Source organism: Microcaecilia unicolor, chromosome 7 (assembly GCF_901765095.1).
Source record: "Microcaecilia unicolor chromosome 7, aMicUni1.1, whole genome shotgun sequence".
Lineage (NCBI taxonomy): Eukaryota > Metazoa > Chordata > Amphibia > Gymnophiona > Siphonopidae > Microcaecilia > Microcaecilia unicolor.
The window spans coordinates 226,419,645-226,437,776 of record NC_044037.1 but is presented as its reverse complement, the minus strand read 5'-3'; the positions used below and the strand labels follow the sequence as shown (position 1 = coordinate 226,437,776).

The 18,132-nt window shown below is 44.5% G+C and overlaps 1 protein-coding gene across 5 annotated transcripts in view; it reads left to right on the top strand.

The window, feature by feature from the left end:
* The window catches only part of PDK1 (pyruvate dehydrogenase kinase 1), a 97,001-nt gene that overhangs the window by 70,597 nt on the left and 8,272 nt on the right, over positions 1-18,132 (top strand). For 3 of the 5 annotated variants that reach the window (XM_030210136.1, XM_030210133.1, XM_030210137.1), the window contains 2 exons: positions 6,948-7,061; positions 7,145-7,867. In XM_030210136.1, the coding sequence (XP_030065996.1) occupies positions 6,948-7,061; positions 7,145-7,285 (255 nt within the window). In that variant the 3' untranslated portion in view covers positions 7,286-7,867. Of the gene's footprint in view, positions 1-6,947; positions 7,062-7,144; positions 7,868-8,501; positions 8,508-18,132 lie in introns of those variants that run through there. The other 2 variants (XR_003942878.1, XM_030210134.1) reach the window with 2 other exon arrangements.

The window sequence follows — 18,132 nt, the reverse complement described above, 5'->3', positions numbered from 1 at the left end:
ATACTGGGACCACTGCTTTTTAACATATTTATAAATGATCTAGATATGGGAATAACTAGTGAGGTAATTACATTTGTTGATGACACAGTTATTCAAAGTTGTTAAATCACAAGAGGACTTCATGAGACTGGGCATCCAAATGTCAGATGATGTTTAATGTGAGCAAGTGCAAAGTGATGCATGTGGGAAAGAAGAACCTGAACTATAGCTATGTGATGCAAGGTTCCATATTAGTCACCGACCCATGAAAATGATCTAAGTGTCATTGTTGATTTGTAGAAACCCTTTGCTCAGTGTGCGGCATTAGCGAAGAAAGCAAATAGAATGTTAGGTATTATTACGAAAGGAATGGAAAACAAAAATGAGGATGTTTATAATGCCTTTGTATTGCTCCATGGTGCGACCGCACCTCGAATACTGTGTGCAATTCTGTCACTGTATCTCAAAAGAGATATAGTTGAATTAGAAAAAGTACAGCGAAGGGTGGCGAAAATGAAAAAGCAAATGGGACAACTCCCCTATGAGGAAAGGCAGAAGTGGCTAGGGCTGTCCAGCTTGCAGAAAAGATGGCACAGAAGAGATATGATAGAGGTATATAAAATAGTGAGTGGAATGGAATGGGTAGACAATCGCTAGCTTACTCTTTCCAAAAATACTGGGACCAGGGGGCACGCAATGAAGCTACAATATATAGTAAATTTAAAACAAATCGGAGAAAATATTTATTCACTCAACATGTAATTTAAACTCTGGAATTCATTGCCAGAGAATGTGGTTAAACCAGTTAGCAGGGTTTAAAAAAGGTTTGGATATCTTAAAAGTCCATAAGCTATTATTAAGATGGACTTGGGAAAATCCACTGCTTATATCTAGGATAACTGCCAAACAAATGTGGACCTTCTGTCAAGTGTAAAAAATCGCAAACAAAATATACACAAAGTGTATGAATGCAAATATAATGAACGTAGAGACTAAGTAATTGTTGTAAAGTGAGGTAGAGTCTCATATATTCAACACAGTAATATTTTTTCACTCAATAGGTGAATAACTAACTCGTGTTCATAGCTTAATCATTGACTCAGCCTCCACCATCCTATTTCTATCATTAATTCGTGACTATAAGCTGGTACAACATTCTTAATCCAACACTTATCTTAGGCAGGTTGCTACACTCTTGAACCCCGACAGGTCCCCGTTTCATATTGACTTTATCAAGGGGGAGTCATCAAGGGGGAGTCATTAATTCGTGACTATAAGCTGGTACAACATTCTTAATCCAACACTTATCTTAGGCAGGTTGGTACACTCTTGAACCCCGACAGATCACTGCCTCGAACGTGTGTGGGTGTTCACTCAGTGATTGGAATTGGTGACTTCCCCTTGATAAAGTCAATACGAAACGGAGACCTGTCGGGGTTCAAGAGTGCACCAACCTGCCTAAGATAAGTGCTGGATTAAGAATGTTGTACCAGCTTATAGTCACAAATTAATGATAGAAATAGGATGGTGGAGGCTGAGTCAATGATTAAGCTATGAACACGAGTTATTCACCTATTGAGTGAAAAAATATTACCGTGTTGAATATATGAGACTCTACCTCACTTTACAACAATTACTTAGTCTCTACGTTCATTATATTTGCATTCATACACTTTGTGTATATTTTATTTCTAGGATAAGCAGCATAAAATGTACTATTTTGGGATCTTGCCAGGTACTTGTGACCTGGATTGGCCATTGATGGAAACAGGAAACTGGGATTGATGGATCTTCGGTCTGTCCCAGTATGGCAATTATGTTCTTATGAGCTGATCTCCATACTCTTGGATGAATTATCAAGCTGTTCTGTCGTACAAAGTGAGTTTTGAAGCATGTTGAACTTCAGGATAGTTATTCAAAGGTATATAGTGGGGCTTCAAGAATTGTTTCCTGTGTTTGAAATAAGGTACTGGGAAAAACATTGACCAACAATTTTAAAGATTAATCCACAAATATGGGTGTATGGGAGGGTTCAAAGAAGCCACTACTAAAAGCTGTATGATGGGCATATGACACTTGTAATGAAACATGTAGGTCAGGGGTTCTTGACCTAGTCCTCAGGACACACCTAATCAAGTTTTAGGATATCCCCAATGATCTGCATGCACTGCCTCCATGGTATGCAAATGTATCCTAAGCATATTCATTGTGGGTATCCTGAAAATCTGATTAGGTGTGTCCCGATGATTGGATTGAGAACCCGTGATCTAGGGTAATGCATGAATATGGTGGGCTACCTGATGCTGGGGTCCACCTTGGGGGTCAGCACCCAAGACAAAGATCTAGGTGCTGTTGTAGACAATATGCTAAATCTTATGCCCAGTGTGCAGCGATTGGCTAAAACGGGAAGCTAGGAATTATTAGGAAAGGGGTAGTACATAAGACAAAGAATACTGTAACGCCTCTGTATCACGCCATGGTTTGACCTCACCTTGAGTATTGTATACAGTTCTGGTCGCTGTATCTCAAAAAATGTATAGCAGAATTAGAAAAGGCTCAAAGAAGAGTGACCAAAATGATAAAAGGGATAAACTCCTCTCATATGAGGAAAAGCTAAAGAGGTTAGGGCTCTTCAGCTTGGAAAAGACGGCTGAAGGGTGAATATGATTGGGGTCTACAAAATCCTGAGTGATATAGAATGAGTAGAAGTGAGCCATTTTTTTTTTTTTTTTTTACTCTTTCAAAAAGTACAAAGACTAGGGGACACTCGAAGTTACATGGAAATGCTTTTAAATCAAATAGGGGAGGAAATATTTTTTTCACTCAACAAATAGTTAAGCTCTGGAACTTTTGCCAAAGGATGTGGTAACAGTGGCTAGTGTATCTGGGTTTAAAAAAAAAGGTTTGAACAAGTTCCTGGAGGAAAAGTCCATAATGTGCTATTGAGAGGGACATAGGTAAGCCACTGCTTACCCTGGGATTGGTAGCATGGATTGTTGCTATTTGGGTTTCTGCCAGGTACTTATGACCTGGATTGGCCACTGTTGGAAGCAGGAGAGTAGGCTAGATGGACCATTGGTCTGACCCAGTATGGCTATTCTTATGTTTGAGCTGTGGGCAGTACAGTGGTCTGCATCAAACAGGACCTCATTGGGTGCTCTTGGTTTTTGAATTGGCAACCGTTTTACTGTCGCTTCAGACCAAAAAAATGAAGAGTATGTCTGTCTCTTTCCCTCCATTAAACAAATGAGGTTAATTGGGAGCTGTGTATCTACCCTAAAGGTGTTGCAGAGCCTGCACATTTTGAGTTCTGAGCTATTTCAGCAAGCAATAAAAAGAGAAAATTGTAGGGTTGTAGTGCTTGGTCAGTGCCTTTTGGGTCAGCTTTAAGCCCTTCTAGCCCTAATTATATCTCTGCATGGAGGGAACCCCAAGTTGGCCTTGGCAAAGTTTGGGATGCTAGAACACTTTGTTGTCTGAGACACCTATGGAACAGGCTGGGCTAGAGGAGAAGGTAGCCAATGTAGCAAATAATTGGATGTTGCCACCTCAGGAGGGCATAATGTCTTGCTGAGGAGGTTATTCAGGAGAGGGATAGCTCTTGGATGAACCATGAGAGATATTTTGTCTGTAGTGGGGAGCCCATATTACTGGGTGCTCATAAGCCTCTTCCAACCCCCCCCCCCCCCCAGTCCTCCTGCTACATCTGATCCTTGGAGATAGGGCTTTCGCCAATTCTAGCCTTAAAGTGTCCAAGAATGAAGGGCCTATATTCCCTTCCCAAGTAAAGAAGAAATAGTGTTGGCTCATTTAGGCGTATATTTTTGCCCATATGTTTAAGACCACAGTTAGTTGAAGAGATGTACTGTATTCAGGACAGTCATGTTTTTCTTTGGATGTGAGGGAATCTCTAGTCTTTCCCCAGGCAGTGTTATACAATGGCTCCAGAGTCCTCCTGTACTGGGTCCATTATTCCCCCAGAAGAGGCCATTTTGACCTCTTCTCCCCCCCCCCCCCCCCCCAAAAAAAAAAAAGGTAACAGTATGCTTAGAAGGGAAGGTCTTGAATGTCCTTACATAGAGATCAGTAGCTCCTGGACGGATTTGTAGCAGTTGAGTCTATGACAGTGGACCTCCTTTTGGTTGGATCTCCCATATGGCTCAGTCTGAGCCGGTTTAAGATGAGGTCACTGTGCCTAATAAAATGAAAATGTGAATAGAAAAACAAAAGACAAATAGCTCTGTACTTTAAATCAAATAGTGGTCATGTAAAGCCTGACACATTTGCTGACAGGCTACATCAGGGGTACATGATGAGTATAAACTGGAACATATGAAACGTAGCATAAACTTTACAAACAAACCCAGAGCCAGAATCCATACACACCACAACTGAAGACTGGCTATGAAGCGTAGTTTCAAAGCACTTAGGCTTAAGTTCCATAGTAACTTATGTAACTTTGTAAGTCTAAGTGCTTTGAAAATGAGCCCCTGTGTAACATACATAACTAGTCAAAAATTAAAATAATTTAAAAGGCAAAAAAAAATCACTAATCTGTTGTTAAAATTTGTTTTGTTATAAAAGCATACCAACCAGGTCTCTTCGTAAGACAGATTCCTTATTTCCATTCCATAATAACCCTCTTTAAAGATTGCACAGATGAAAGTATAAATTCTAAAAGTTTACTATAAAATTATAATCTGTAAATACAGAAAATACTTAGCTATACTGGTGCAGAAATAAGAGTAAAAATAACTCCTCTATATAGTTGCCCAGTGTGTGGCAGTAGCCAAAAATGGAAACAGGATTCTAGGAATTATTAGGAAAGGGATGGTAAATAAGAAGAATACTATATTGCCTCTGTATCGCTCCATGATGCAACCTCGCCTTGAGTATTGTGTGCAGTTCTGGTCACTGTATCTCAAAAAAGATGAGGTTCAAACTAGCAACCAAATCGATAAATGGCTTGGAATGTCTCTTTCATACGGAAAGGCTAAAGAATTTAGGGCTGTTCAGCTTGGAAGAAAGATGGCTGAGAGGAAATATAGCCAAGGTCTACAAAATTCTGAATGGGATAAACATAAAGGAATCCTGTTCAGAAAGAATAGATCCTAAGGAGCTTAGCCGAGATTGGGTGGCACAGCCGGAGGCGGGGATAGTGCTGGGCAGACTTTTGACAGCCCAGACCTGTCAAACAAGTGCGAGAGGATTGTGCTAAGCGCATGCTCAGGCACAATTCTCCCCGCACTTCTACCCCATGATCAGAGATAATTGTGTACTTAAATTTGCATGTCCTTATCTCTGATCATAGGTCTAATAATGCCCCACACTGTTCCAGTGCTGTTTTTAGAGAGCTGTTTGGAACAGCTCGGGGCTTTTGATCATCTGCCCACAGATAAGAGAGGACAGCAAAAAGGCTGTCCTGCTTTTGCCTACTTTATTATCCAGTTAGTGGTCTGAATATGGCTGCTAAACAGGATAACACTTTTTTGGGGTCGGCATTTATAAAACAAAAAACACTGACAGCCACAGACTGAATATCAACCTCTTACCATTTAATACAATAGTGATCCTAAGTACAACATAAAAACAATAGAGCAAGAAGAAAGAAATGTATTTGGCCCAAAGTCCAAAGCTGAATCCAGTAGACAATCTGTAGCAAGATCTGATCCTCCGGTCTACTAGAAGAAGCTTGAACAATTCTACCCCCCCCCCCCCAAAAAAAAAAAATGGGCAAAAATGATCTGCCGTGCAGAGTTTGGCAGATAATTATCCTAAATAATGCATGGCTGTTGTTGCAAAAGAGGCTTCTACCAGATGTGGAGTGATGGGGTGTGAAGGCTTATGCAATCGGGACTTCTTTTGATTTGATTTCTTATTCTCCAGTAAAACCATTATTCTGCATCAGGGATGTCTGCTGGTAACAGCTAAAAGGAGTGTTACATGCTAAAACTGTTAGCATTTAGTCTTCCTTATCAAATTATAGAGCTTTTAACTTTTCCTTAAAGATCATTTGTTTTCTTTCAGGTTCTGAGGATATAAAAATAGAATGGAAAGTTCAACCTTTTTCTAGATAGTTATATTTTTTTGTATAATAATCTTTATTGTTAAGATTGTGACTTTCATTGTAAACTATTTTGAATGGTAATTGTCCAAATATGCTGTATATGAATAACTTTTTGAATATTTCTGTAATTCTTTCACACTGAAAACATACTGTGTTGATCAGTAAAACAAACTCTCACTTTAAGGTATTTGGAATGTTTTTATTAGGCAGCAGGATGTGAAAAGTATTCTAGGATGTGAAGACTTGCAAGGAATTGTGTGTGCATGTTGGTCACTGTTAGTCACATTCTATAAAGCGTATTTGCACTGCTTTTTAGGGACATTTTCATAACTGACATTTCCATGTCCCACCAGACTTGTTTTTAAACCATTTTTATTTCATTTTAGATGTACATTATCTTCTTATAGGATTCAGAAACTTCTGTGCCTTTTGTGGGGGTAAAAAATATGTTCATAAAATGGCAGTCTGATCAATGTGTGTAATTTTACTTACCAAATAGAATGCACATACTATCTGCTGGAAAAATTATGCACACTGACTGCTATTCTTTCAGCTGCTGAGGAAAGGAATACTTTGGGGATGAGAGAAAAAGTTGGGACTGAATGTGCCTGCCTACTAAAGCTGCCAACTGGATCCAGATTTGTAGGACAGGGTTGATCCAGTCTTGGATTTACCACAGTGCATGCTGGGACTTAGTCTTATAGTTCTGATTCCCCCATTGCATTCCTTAAGAAAAGCATGCACAGGACTGGATAAGCCCTGTCCTGTAAATCTGGATCCAGTTGACAGCCTTATGCCTCTCTCTTTTTTTTTTTTTTTTTTTTTTTTGACAGGTTCTTGTACCAGAACGTGTTTGATACTTTATCTGTTTAAATCAAATGTATTGTCTTCTCTGTATCAGGCAGGATTTGGTTATGGCTTGCCTATTTCTCGTTTGTATGCACAATACTTTCAAGGAGATCTGAAACTATATTCATTGGAGGGTTATGGGACAGATGCTGCAATCTACGTAAAGGTGTGTTGTCTACTATAAATGAAGTTTTAAGTATACTTACATCTTGTTCAGTGAACATAAAGCTGATTATTCTTTTCTTTCAGGCATTATCAACAGATTCAATAGAAAGACTGCCTGTCTACAACAAATCAGCTTGGAGACATTATAAATCGAGCCATGAAGCAGATGACTGGTGTGTTCCAAGTAGTGAGCCAAAAGACATGACCACTTACCGCAGTGTTTAGCTGTGCTAGGAGGCATTTTGCAAATAAACTTTTTGTAGGTATCTCTTTCAATGGACTCTGTACAGAGTTTGACTTGAAATATTTGTGGTGGCGAGAGTTTGTACTATACTGAAAGAATACAGCAACCAGTGTTTCAAACTTACTTTTTGTAGCTGCTTTCACAGTTTATACTGTGTATATGAACTCCTGCAATGTGAACACAATGTATTACATATTTATTTGGTGACATCTTAATACATTTTTTTTCTCTAAGCACTTGGAAAAGTAACATTGATATTCATTGTAAGAGATGAGAAAAAAATTCTGCTTCAGTATTTTATTTAGAAATAATTTAAATGACTGGATTTTTAAAATTCTCATTGAAATAATCTTCCCTCTCTGTTAGGTTAAATGTCCTTGAAATATTCCATATACAGTTAAGCAAATTCTACATCACAGACTTGAAAATTGAAAATAGACGTCAAATGTAGCCATGGAGAATGATAGAATATCAGATTACTGCTTAGCTTTAACATGTCATACAAACTTAAATGCTAAAGTTGATGAAAGCACTTTTGTATTTTATTTGTTCCTCCATTAAAAATCTTGAGTTTCACAAATGTTAAATTAGGACATCTTCATGAATGTTTCATTGAATCCTGCTTATAGAAGAAATGATAATTCCTTATAGCTTCTTGCAGCTTTTGGAATCTTATGGGCCCTCTGACTAAAATGTAGCAAGTTTTTCCAGTTAACATGCTTTAAGAGCAAATAATAAGTTCAAAGGCGGTGAGGTAACTGTTTGGGGAGTGCCTAGCACATCCTCTGCAGTTAGTGCACTGAAATGTTCTTTACCACACGTTAGGCCTGTTTGCAGTTAGCAGGAGAGCACTTACTGCTGCCTTCTCTTGATGAAGCGGTAAGTGCACCTGTGCTAACTGCAGTGTGCAGTCCATGCTTTATTCTCTGCCCATAACCTGCCCCCAACACAGCATGCAGTTAATAAATGAATTAATGCATGCTGTCATGCTCGTGTGGCTGAGTAGTCTTAGTAGTATATTGTGGTTTACCATGTCGAATGTTGCCAGAATACTTGTGGATCTATTTGCCCTCTTGTAGTATAGTTTGTATGTTCTAGTTTGCAGTTTGAACCCTTCTTCCGCCAGTTTAAAGTTAGGATCAATTTGTAACGGTCAGTCCAAGGTGTTGCTGTCCATTTGATTTCTGTTATTAATAGGTTGTGGTCTGTGGACAATTTATGTGATAGCAGGTCCAATGTGTGACCCTTGATATGGGTCGGTTGCATGTGAGGCCATTTGAGATCCCAGGACTGTAGGAATTCTTTACATTCCCGTATGTTGGTGGAGTTGGGGTCCTCTAAGTGAAGGTTAATGTCACCTAGTATTAGTGTGTTGGAGCTGTTTACACAATTGTTTGATATGAAGTCTGTGAAAATGGGCTGGGTTTCGTTCCAGTTGCCGGGTGGTCTGTAGAACAGGACGCAGTTCAGGTGATCGATCAGGGAATTGTTATGGATTCTAAATGAGGCAATTTGTAGTTGTGGTGTTATGGAGTCGGTCATGGTTTTGATGGTGAATTGTTCTCTGTAGATTAGTGCTGTGCTGTGCCTCCGCTTCTCTTTTCCAGTTTGGTCCAATGAGCGATTTTGTAGCCCGAAGGGCTTAGTTCAAGGATTATGGGGTCCCTTTGGTTGTGAATCCATGTTTCATTGATAAAGATAAGATCGAGGTTTTCTGAGGTAGTCCAGTCTGATATTGTTGTTGTTTTGTTAATTACAGACCTAGGTAACCCACCTGGATATTTTGGTATGGGTCTGCTGGTGTTAGGTTGATTTTTGTTAGTTGTCATTCCTTGGGTGGTGGTCGTTTTGTTATGGTCATTTCTTCCGTTTTGTTGGTGTTGTCTGTGTTTGGATGATCTTCCTTTATTGTGGTGTCAGTTTGGTGGAGAGTGGAATGGCTGATCAGCTTTTGGTGATTTTGTAGGATAGGTATGAAGTAATGTTCTGTGAATGGGGTGGATAGTGCTAGGTGGATCAGTGAGAGGGAATAGATTACCAGAAGTATTTTGATTGTGTTCATTTTGTTGTCAGTTTGGGATAGATAGGTTACTCACAGTAAGATGCTTGGGAGTGATGTCCTGGGCATGGAGCAGTGTAGCTCTAGTCGCTGTTCTGCTGTTATAAGGTCAGGAGGCTCCGTTGAGGAGGTCATGGAATCCTCAATCTGTTCTTTGTTTTGATGGCCGTCAGTGCTTTATGAAGCAAACGGTATTTGTAACCAGTGTTTTGGTTCTTTAGTATTATGTTTTCGGTTCGCTGGGTGCTTTGTCGTGCACTACCGTGGACGTTAATAGGCTGGAATGGGAGTGCGCCTGTCTAGCCTATTGTAAAGCAGTTGGTTAATCACATATTCCATATCATCATGCTGATCAATCCATAGACTGGTGGGTTGTGTCCATCTACCAGCAGGTGGAGATAGAGAGCAATCCTTTTGCCTCCCTATATGTGGTCATGTGCTGCCGGAAACTCCTCAGTATGTTCTCTATCTCAGCAGGTGGTGGTCACACACAGCAGCAGCTCTGGCTAGGTCTCCAAGCCTAATTCTTAGATTTTGTTGAGTACCTGGGGTTGAGGGCTCTTCTTGAGCAAGTGCAAACCTGGTGGTGCCAGGTCCCTCCTTTTCTCCCCCCTCCCGCTGGCTCCGTTTAAAAAAAAAAAAAAAAAAAAAATTTGAACGTCCTTTAAGGGCGTTTATTTCAACATTTATATCAGCGTTTATTGCAGCTGCTCACAGGGACACCAGTTCGTTACAGCTCGGAGCAAGAAGCAGGTAATTTTACCTTTTATAGCGGGTAGGGGGTTTCCCGTTCGGTCTCCATGTGGCTTATGGCGTCGGAGGGCGAGGGCGCGAAGATTTGCTCCTCGGACCGCGTGTGTGCGTCTAGCGGGGATGCGGGGGTTTTCAAAGCCTGAATCGCCTTTGTTGGGCATCATCAGTTTGGAGTCCGGTCAGTGTCCCGGTTCTTCCTCTGGTGCGGCGGTTTTTCCCGCCATAAGCGCCCATCCCCCGCTGCTCGCCCACTCCATGTTGGCCGGCCACTCTGCTCGGACGGCTTCTTCTTGGGCCGCCCTCGAGCTGGGAGACGTTAATGCTATGGTCGCCCTTGTTTCGGGCGACGGCAAGAAAGCGGCCAAAGTTAAGCACCGTTTTTCCCGTGCGGCTCCTCGGACGCCATTTTGGATGTGCAGCATGTTTCTCCTCCGCTCTTGCGAGCGCCGGTATAGGATGCGTCTAGGGCCTTGGCCCAGGCGGCAGAAGTGCACAGTCTAGGGGGTTTCTCCCCTGAGTTCATTTTGCTGCTACATCAGGCTTTTCTTATGATAAACGCTGCCCCGGCTCCCCCCTCTGATCAAGGGGCTGAGGCCTCCGGAAGCAAACGCCCTTGGGTGGACTTCCAGGCCCTAGAGGACTCTGATGTAGATGAGGGCAGCTTATGTGAGTTCTCCCAACGGTCCTTTGGGGATTCCTTGGAGGAGACGGATTCCCGCTCGGATGGAGCGGATGACCCCTCTGCAGCACGGATCTTTCGCTCAGAGGATTTGCCCAGCCTGTTTGTTCAGGCCATGAGCATTTTGAAGAGTTCCTCTCCGGAGGACGTCTCTCCCTCAGCCTCTGTTGGCTCTGCCATTATGCGGGGGACTAAGCGCCCACCTACAACCTTCCACGTGCATGAATGCACATCTTGATTCGGCTCAATGGGATTTCCCAGAAGCGAGCCTTAAAGTGGCTAGGGCTATGTCCCGCCTCTATCCTCTGCCTGAAGGTGAACGGGAGGCCTTTCTTGGGCCTACCGTGGATTCTTTAATCACTGCGGTGACTAAGAAAACGGCGTTGCCGGTGGAAGGTGGCACGGCCCTAAAAGATGCCCAAGACAGGAGTTTGGAGGCGGCTTTAAAGTCGTCCTTCGAGGCAGCTGCTTTAAGTTTACAGGCCTCAATTTGTGGCTCCTTTGTGGCCAGGGCGTGCCTGACGCTTGCGCAGTGGGCTTCTCCCTCGGATCCTTCCTTGAGGGCTGATTGGCCAGCCCTGGAATCGGGCTTGGACTACTTGGCAGGCTGGCTGTATGATGTCTTGTGGGCCTCAGCTAAAGGTATGGCTCAGACAGTCTCTGCACGGCGGTGGCTTTGGCTGAAGCATTGGTCTGCTGACCGCGCCTCTAAGTCTCGCCTGGCTAAGTTGCCTTTTAAAGGCAAGCTGCTCTTTGGGGTCGAGCTGGACAGGATTGTGACCGATCTCGGCACGTCTAAGGGCAAGAGGTTACCAGAGGTCAGGGCTCAGGCCTGTGGTGCCTGCCCCGGTCCCTCCAAAGGACGGTTTCAGGAAGCCCGTCGGTATTGCCCGGGCAAGTCGAGCTCCTCTGCCCCCTCTTCCATCAAAAGGAATTTCTCCCCCAAGCAGCATTCCTTTCGCAGAGATCGCCGTCCCGGAGGTGGCTCCTCCGGTCCTCCCCCAGGGTCTCGTACCCAATGACGGGGCGCTGGTCCATGGCCCAGAGCAGATTGGAGGACGCCTATCTTCGTTTCTGGGCGAGTGGACCAGGGTAACTTCAGACGCTTGAGTGCTGGAAGTCATCAGAGATGGCTACAAGCTAGAGTCCTGCCGACCCTTAAGAATCGGGTCTGTGCACTCTCCCTGCTAGTCTCCGGTCAAGCTGTGGCAGTGCAGCAGACTTTGGACAATCTGATCCGCCTGGGTGCGGTCGTTCCGGTGCCAGAAGATCACCCTGGCAAGGGACGTTACTCCATTTACTTTGTGGTTCCTAAGAAAGGAGTTTTTGTCCGGCCTATCCTCGACCACAAAGGGGTCCATCGGGCCTTGGAAGTTCGGCACTTCCGGATGGAGACTCTCCGCTCTGTTATAGCGGCAGTGCAGGCAGGGGAGTTCCTGGCATCCTTGGTCATCAAGGAAGCTTACTTGCATATTCCCATCTGGCCTCCTCTTCAACGCTTTCCGCGTTTTGCAGTTTTGAGGGCACTCCCAGTTCAGAGCCCTCCCTTTTGGGTTGGCTACTGCTCCGCGGACCTTCTCCAAGTTATGGTGGTCATCGCGGCCTTCCTATGCAAGAAAGGAGTACAAGTCCATCCTTATCTGGACAACTGGTTGATCCGAGCCCCCTCTTATGCAGAGTGCGGCAGGGCTTCAGACCGGGTGATTGCTCTTTTGAGCTCCCTGAGGTGGATCATCAACTGGGAGAAAAGCCAGCTGCGCCCGACTCAGTCCCTGGAGTATCTGGGAGTTTGATTCGACCCCCAAGTGGGCAGAGTGTTCCTGCCAGACAATCGGATTGTCAAGCTTCAGGCTCAGGTGGACAAGTTCCTAGCAGCCTCTTCTCTTCGGGCTCGGGACTATGGGCAGCTGTTGGGCTCTATGACGGCCATGATGGAAGTAGTGCCCTGGATCAGGGCCCATATGAGACCTATACAGCTCTCTCTGCTGCAGCGATGGACTCCTGCTTCGGAGGATTACGCTGTGCGCCTTCCCTTGGATCCAGCGGTGCGCAAGGCGCTGAGCTGGTGGCTGAGGTCAGACAAGCCGTCCGCAGGAATGCCTCTTGTGACCCCGGAGTGGGTTTTCTTCACGGCGGACGCCTCTTTGTGGGGCTGGGGAGCCCACTGCTTGGGAAGGTCAGCGCAGGGGCTCTGGTCCCCTGCAGAGGCAGAGTGGTCTATCAACCTCCCGGAACTCAGAGCCATTCGGTTGGCGCCTTTGGAGTTTCTCCTGGGCCTGGCGCTGAAGCCAGTAGGGGTCCTGTCGGACAGTGCCACGGCTGTGGCCTATGGCAATCGCCGGGGAGGTACCAGGAGCGCCCCTCTAGCCAAGGAGGCCATGAAGCTCTGCCTGTGGGCGGAAGCAAACCTGGAACAGCTGTCGGCGGCCCACATTGCGGGAATCATTAATGTCAAGGCGGACTTTCTCAGTCACCATACCTTGGATCCCGGAGAGTGGCAGCTATCTGCTCAATCGTTCTTGGATGTCACGAAGCGCTGGGGCCAGCCAAGCCTAGATATGATGGCGTCTTCAGCCAATTGCCGCGCTTTTTCAGCAGAGGACGGGACCCTCGATCTCTGGGAGTAGATGCTCTTCTCCCACAGTGGCCAACACAGGAGCTCCTCTTTGTGTTCCCGCCTTGGCCCATGTTAGGCAGGGTGCTAGGCCGGGTGGCAAAGCATCCAGGCCGGATAATCCTGGTGAGTCCAGATTGGCCCAGACGTCCATGGTATGCGGACTTGATCAGGCTCTCAGTGGACGGACCTCTGCAGATGCCAGCGGAGCGGGGCCTGTTGCATCAGGTTACCGTGGTGATGGAGGATCCCTCCCCCTTTGGTCTTACGGCCTGGCTATTGAGCGGCAGCGTCGGAGCAGGCCGAGCTTCTCAGACAAGGTCATCGCCACTATGCTGAGAGCGAGGAAGCGCTCTACTTCTACTGATTACGCCAGGGTTTGGCGTACCTTTGTATCGTGGTGTGAGGCAGGCTCACTTTCTCCCTTCACTGCTCCAATTTCTTCAGTGTTGGCGTTCCTGCAAGATGGTCTGGAAAAAGGCCTGTCGCTCAGTTCCCTTAAGGTCCAGGTAGCGGCTCTTGCTTGCTTCAGGGGTCACCTGAAGGGTGTTTCCCTGGCATTGCAGCCAGATGTGGTGCGCTTTCTCAAGAGTTATTCTCCTGCGCCCTCCTCTGCACGCAGTGGTCCCTGCGTGGAATCTCTATCTGGTGCTAAGAGCCTTGCAGAAGCCGTCTTGTGAACCCTTGTCGAGGGCATCTCTGAAAGAATTGACGTTGAAAGCAGTCTTTTGGTGGCTATCACTTCAGCCAGAAGAGTTTCCGAGCTCCAGGCGCTATCATGTCGAGAGCCCTTTCTGCAGTGCACTGAGGCAGGAGTGTCTATTCGCCAGTGCCTTCCTTCCTGCCCAAGATTGCTCCTCGCTTCCATGTGAATCAGCAGCTCTGTCTCCCCTCCTTTCGTAGGGAGGACTACCCAGAGGAGTACTCTGCTCTCAAATATCTAGATGTGAGACAAGTCATCATCAGATACTTGGAAGTGACCAATGATTCCGGAAGTCGGATCATCTGTTTGTGCTGTTCGCAGGTCCTCATAAGGGTCTGTAGGCTGCCAAGTGGCAAGATGGGTCAAGGAACCCATTGCAGCGGCTTATGTGGCCGCAGGGAAGGTGCCGCCTATCCAGCTGAAGGCTCACTCCACTGGAGCACAGGCGATGGCAGAGGCCAGGTCCGTTTCCTTGGAAGAGATTTGTAGGGCTGCAACTTGGGCATCGGCTCATACCTTCTCCAGACATTACCGCTTGACTGTGGCTGCTCGGGCGGAGGCCCGGTTTGGAGCTTCAGAGTTGCGGTCATGGATTTCTGTGTCCCGCCCTGGGTGAGTACTGCTTCGGTACATCCCACCAGTCTATGGATTGATCAGCATGATGATATGGAAGGTAAAATTATGTATCATACCTGATAATTTTCTTTCCATTAATCATAGCTGATCAATCCATAGCCCCTCCCAGATATCTGTACTGTTTTTATTCTGGTTGCATTTCAGGTTCAAGTTTAGTCTTCAGTTCCTGTTCAGGACTTCGTGTTCAAGTTTTTTCAATTGGATTCTTCAGGAGTTGAGACGATTTTGTGTTACAGTGAGCTGCTGCATTCCTCTCCCCTCCGTTTTACGGGGCTGGATTGAGACCTAAATTCTGCCGGCGCTCCCTCCCGCTTTGTGCGGCTGTAGGGCAGCTTTGTACCCCTCCCGCTTCGGCGGTGTTAGGGTCAGTCAGCTCCTCCCGCGGTTGCAGGATAAGCCAGATCCCCCCGCATCGGCGGGTGTGGTGTCTCTCCCCCGCCCCACGGGGATGAGCTAGACGGATTTCTCTCCCCCACTTGTGTGGGGATGAGCTGGGTTGATTCCCCTCCCCCGTTTTGGCGGTGGTGAGCTGGGCAGAGTGTCCCTTTGTGGGTGTAATTCTCTAAGTGCTGAGTCCTGCGGATGGAGCTTTGATATCGACATACTGAGGAGTTTCCGGCAGCACATGACCACATATAGGGAGGCAAAAGGATTGCTCTCTATCTCCACCTGCTGGTAGATGGACACAACCCACCAGTCTATGGATTGATCAGCTATGATTAATGGAAAGAAAATTATCAGGTATGATACATAATTTTACCTTCAAGCTAAATATATTCAAATTATATGTGGTGAAAACTTGTGGTAAATGATGGGGTAGGGAAGGTGTGCCAGCAGACATCTTCACCTGTTCTTTTCACCTAATTATGAGCCTCTAAAACCTCACACACACTTTTCCAAGACTCCTATTTAGGTGCAGAGCAGCATTTTCATTGTCTTAATCGGCCAGGTCATCACATGACACCTCAGCACTACAGACAGTTCATTCTTCATACTTATCAATCTGGATTGAGGCTTAATTATAATACTGAAACTCTCATCATCACCCTTGAAGATTGGCATCCATGCAGTCCTTATCACTCCTCAGTTGTGCTGGTCTCACTTGACCTCTCTGCTTTCAATCTGGTGGATCACCATTACTCATTGTCTCCAGACATTCAGTGTTACTGCAACTGTTCTATCTTGGTTCACTAGCTATCTTAAGGTCTGTACTTACCAGCTCAATTTACTTACCAGCTCAATTTTGATTCTGCCTCCATCACTTCACTTCCTGTTCACTTAGACATAATTTAGGGTTCCATACTTGCTCCCACCCTCTTTAAAGTCTTCCTTGTATCACTTTTTTTTTTTATTATTATTTATTTATAATTTCAACATTAATTTACAAGCATTACATCTTGTTACGGAAATACAGAGCAGAAACAATAAACATTAGGAATTTACCTACTCTTAACATTCAGAGATAAGTAAAAGGAGGAAAAATATAGCTCTTTCTTAGACCACCTACTAATAAGAAATAGGGGGCGTTAAGTAACACTGGTGGAAAATATTATAAATACAAGAAAATATTATAAACAAAAGTGGCCTGGGACACTTCACTTAAAATTTTTTTTTCTCAATCTTGATCTTTCTTATATTCAGAGACTATTTGGTCACTTTCTTCATTTCAAGAAAAACTTTCAACTGTTCCGGTTCAAAGAAGACATATTTCTTATCTAAATAATTAACCAAACATTTACAAGGATAAGACAAAATAAATCTTGCCCCCAACAATCGTGTCTCTTCTCTAAGAGCCAAAAATGCTTTTCTTCTATCTTGTGTGGTTTTCACCACATCCGGGTAGATCCATATCCTATCTCCGAGGAAAAGTTTTGTTGAATTTTTAAAGAACATTTTTAAAATGGAGTTCAAATCCTGTTCAAAAACCAACGATACAAGTAATGTTCTCCTTTGGAAAGTCTCGGTTACAGAATGTTCTAGAAGAGCTGTTAAATCTTGCAGTCCCTGTAATTCCTTCAATTTCTCCCCACGCTTTAGATCAGGTAAATAATAAATTTTGTTAACTGGGGGAATTAAATCCGGGGAGTATTGAAGGTTTTCCATCAGATATTTGTTAAACATAGCCAGCGCGTTTATTTCAGAGGAAACAGGAAAATTCCTTGTATCACTTTTTACATTCATTTAAGATCACTCATGCCCACCATTTTCCTATTCAGATGTTGTCATTTCATTGATCATGCTGCCATCGTGTCTCTTTATCTGTCATGTTTATCATTGGCTTAAGAGCAATATCCTTTTTCTTAAAAAAAAAAAAAAAAAAAGGCAAATCTATCCTTTTTTGCCTCTTCAGCCAACAGCTATCTTTCCCCTCCCTCAATTCATGGCCATACCCTTCAGTATAAAGACTCTATCAAGGTTCTTGGAGTCATTCTCAATTCACAACTCACTTTCAAATAGCAAATAGACTTTTGGCTTTCTGCATGTGATAGGTTGGTTTTTGGTCAGGATTTTCATGTAATAAAACCATGCAGCCCCATATCATGCAATCTGATTTCTCTGACTGAGTGACTAGTGAACTGGATAATGGACATGTGCTAGATTTAGTCGACTTAGATTTTAGCAAAGCTTTTGATACAGTTCCTGATAGGATCCTCATGAATAACCTGAGGTTAAAATTAGGATCCAAAGTGAAGGGTGGTGGTAAATGGAACCTGCTCCGAGGAAAGGAAGGTGAGTACTAGAGTGCCCCAGGGATCAGTACTGGAGCCAATTCTATTTAATATATTTGAGTGACCGCCAAAGGGTTAGAAGGAAATGTTTGCCTCTTTGCAGATGAGACAAAGCTTACAATATAATGGCCACCTCAGAAGGAGTAGAAAGCATGAGAAGAGATGTAAAACCATTAGAATGATCTAAGTCGTGGCAATTAAGATTTAATGGAAATTTAATGCAGCATAGTCATTTCTAGTATACAAACAGCACTTCCTTAGCATCCCTCCGGACCGGCCCAGGATTGGACTGATGGGTTGTGCACGCCTTCCAGCAGGTGGAGACTGAGAAAAAACTCTGACTCTAGCGAGCCAATAGGAGCCCTGGTCATGTGACCCTAGCCTTAGTGTTTTCTCAGTCTCCCAGCAGGTAGGAAGTGAGCCCATTAGTCTCTCTTTGTTGCCTTTCCCCCCCCCCTCCCCCCCCCCCCCCCCCTCCGCTATCTTGGCTTTTATTCTGCTTTGATTCTGTGCCACAGGAATTCTTTGGAGGCTTGTTAGACTTTTTTCAGCTTTATTAGCTTTCAGCCTCAGGGTGTCATACTCGGGTGTCCCGGGTCCCTCCCCCTTTTCCTCCCCACCTCCCTTCTATTACTTCAATTTCTAAGGGAAGGGT